At 39.1% G+C, this 2,495-nt stretch overlaps 1 protein-coding gene across 1 annotated transcript; it reads right to left on the bottom strand.

Moving 5' to 3' along the window:
* Positions 1–1,256: 1,256 nt before the first annotated feature.
* On the bottom strand, positions 1,257–2,183 carry LOC136175158 (olfactory receptor 4A47-like). Its single transcript, XM_065945472.1, has one exon. The coding sequence runs from the start codon at positions 2,181–2,183 to the stop codon at positions 1,257–1,259; it is 927 nt and encodes a 308-aa protein (XP_065801544.1).
* Between the last annotated feature and the right edge of the window lie 312 nt (positions 2,184–2,495).

The following is a 2,495-nucleotide window of genomic DNA, read 5'->3' as shown; positions in this document are numbered from 1 at the left end:
CTGACCATTGATTCAAATATTATAGCAATGATTCTATGCCAATGAACTCATATTTACCTATTTATAAGACCATATATTTTTGAATAACTCTTTGTCATAGAAAGGTTTAGCAATCAACTGGAGAGGAATGTACACATTAATTCTAGTAAAAATTTATAAAGAGTATTGCCGACCATATGAAAAATTAAGGTTATATATAAGGACTGGGCTTCCTAGGTAGCGGAGTGGTCAGGAATCTACCTGCGTATTCAGGAGATGCAAGAGAGGGGTGTTTGTCCCTGGGTCAGGAAAATCCCCTGGAGGAGGAAATGACAGCCCACTCCAGTAATCTTGCCTGTAAAATGTACACAATATATGGACTGGAATGAAAACATTTTCAAGATTTTGCATAGTAAAAGCGAGTGTTAAATATATATATAGAAACAAATATCCATATGTTAAATACACTTGCATGTACCAAGATTATTACCAGATGAAAACAAGCCAATTTAAGGCCAACCTCTAGCATCACTGACTCAATGGGCATGAATCTGAGCAAACTCAAGGAGAGAGTGACGGATGGGGGAGCCTGGCATGCTGCCGTCCATGGGGTCGCAGAGTCGGACACGACTTAGTGACCGAACAGCAGCTGAGGACGAGGGCTGGGAAATGCTGAGAGAAATAGGAAATTCATTTGAAACTCTATCCCATATTGTTTGGTTTCATTCATTCTGCTTGCTAATGCATGCTAAGTCACTTCAGTCATGTCTGACTCTTTGCAACCCACGAGCTGTAGCCCACAAAACTCCTCTGACAATGGTGATTCAAGAGTGGGTAGCCACGCACTCCTCCAGGGGATCATCCTGACCCTGGTCTCCTCCATTGGTAGATGGATTCTTTACCACAAGCATCACCAGGAAAATCTTGATTATTAATATCTTAGTTCAACATTACTTACAAACAAAAACATATGAAATTAAAAATTTTGTGTATAATTTTCCCACTATAAGTTTCATCACCATATATTATTAATTCTCACTATATAGGCATTATGCCTTTCTAGTACAGTGATAAACAAGGAGTTATAGACCTTCCATTATAGTAGGGAGGGAAACTGTTAATAACAGCACAGTTCTATAATTACATTAGTTAAAAATAATTCATATATATTCATTGGAGAAAGTGAATCTAGAAACAAATTTTAAAATGACTTCGGCATTCTAGGAAAATGAACTCTAATGTCAAATGTCTCCCTTCATAGTAAATGATGCACTTCTTTAATATGAGATAAAAATGTTTCTTCTCCAGAGCTTCTTCATAGCATTAGTCAACTCAGAATTTCTTAGACTGTAGATTAGTGGGTTCAGCATGGGGCTTATGACAGTATAAAACACAGTCACTGATTTGTCAATGGGAAAAGTCTTAGCCGGTCTTGCATTTATGAAAATACAGGGAACAAAGAAGCAGACAACCACAGTGATGTGGGAGCCACAGGTCTGGAGGGCTTTCCGCCTCCCTTCCTGACTCAGGTTCTTCAGAGAGCGCAGGATGACTCCGTAGGAGACGAGTAAGAGCAGAAACACAGCAGTGCAGATCAGTCCTCCATTGGCCAACACTAAGATGCCGATGATATAGGTGTCAGTACAGACGAGTTCCAGTAGAGGGAACATGTCACACATATAGTGATCGATGACATTGGGGCCACAGAATGGGAGCCCATAAACAGTGCTGAGTTGAATCACTGAGTGCATAAAACCTCCAACCCAGGACACCACCAGCAACACAACACACACCCTCTGCCTCATGATCACCAGATAATGCAAAGGCTTGCAGATGGCCACATAGCGGTCATAGGCCATCACCAGCAAAAGTACGATCTCTGATCCACCAAAAAAGTGCTCTGTAAATAGCTGGGTCATGCAAGATTTAAAGGATACGATTTTTTCCTCAAAGAACAAGTCTGAAATCAATCTAGGTGTAATACAAGAAGAGTACGTGACATCCATAAATGATAAGATAGCAAGAAAAAAGTACATCGGTGAGTTCAGGTTCCTACTGACAGTTATAGTCACAACTATGAGCAGGTTTCCCACCACAGTCAAGATATAGAAGAGTAAGAATGTAACAAAAAGGACTTTCTGCTCCTTTGGATTCTGTGTGAGACCCAAGAGGATGAAGTAAGTTACATTGCTCCTTGTTTCCATCTAGTCAGTCTAAATTCTATGCTCACTTGTTAGAAGCAGTGTACCTACAAAACAAGGGGAAAACTTTTAAATGAATTAAATTTCCATCTACTGTTATATATTCAATTAAAAGAATGTATGTGGACAGTCTTTTCATGTCCAATGTGTCATTGATAGTGCATCTCCAAGTTGAATAAGGTAGAGTTACTTGCCCTCATGATATAATACAGGAATAGGGATAAGATAATTCCAGATCCGTATAATAAGCTATAAGAAAATTCACAAATCATGGTGAATCATGGTACAGTTATGTATCAATAATAATTAAATCAG

Source organism: Muntiacus reevesi, chromosome 9, assembly GCF_963930625.1.
Source record: "Muntiacus reevesi chromosome 9, mMunRee1.1, whole genome shotgun sequence".
In the NCBI taxonomy this organism is placed as follows: domain Eukaryota; kingdom Metazoa; phylum Chordata; class Mammalia; order Artiodactyla; family Cervidae; genus Muntiacus; species Muntiacus reevesi.
The sequence above is the reverse complement of the archived record's forward strand: the minus strand, read 5'-3'. Positions and strand labels throughout refer to the sequence as shown.

What these genes read in the sequence shown, in the direction of transcription:
- LOC136175158 (XM_065945472.1), bottom strand. Translation starts at nt 2,183, where the DNA reads ATGGAAACAAGGAGCAATGTAACTTACTTCATCCTCTTGGGTCTCACA.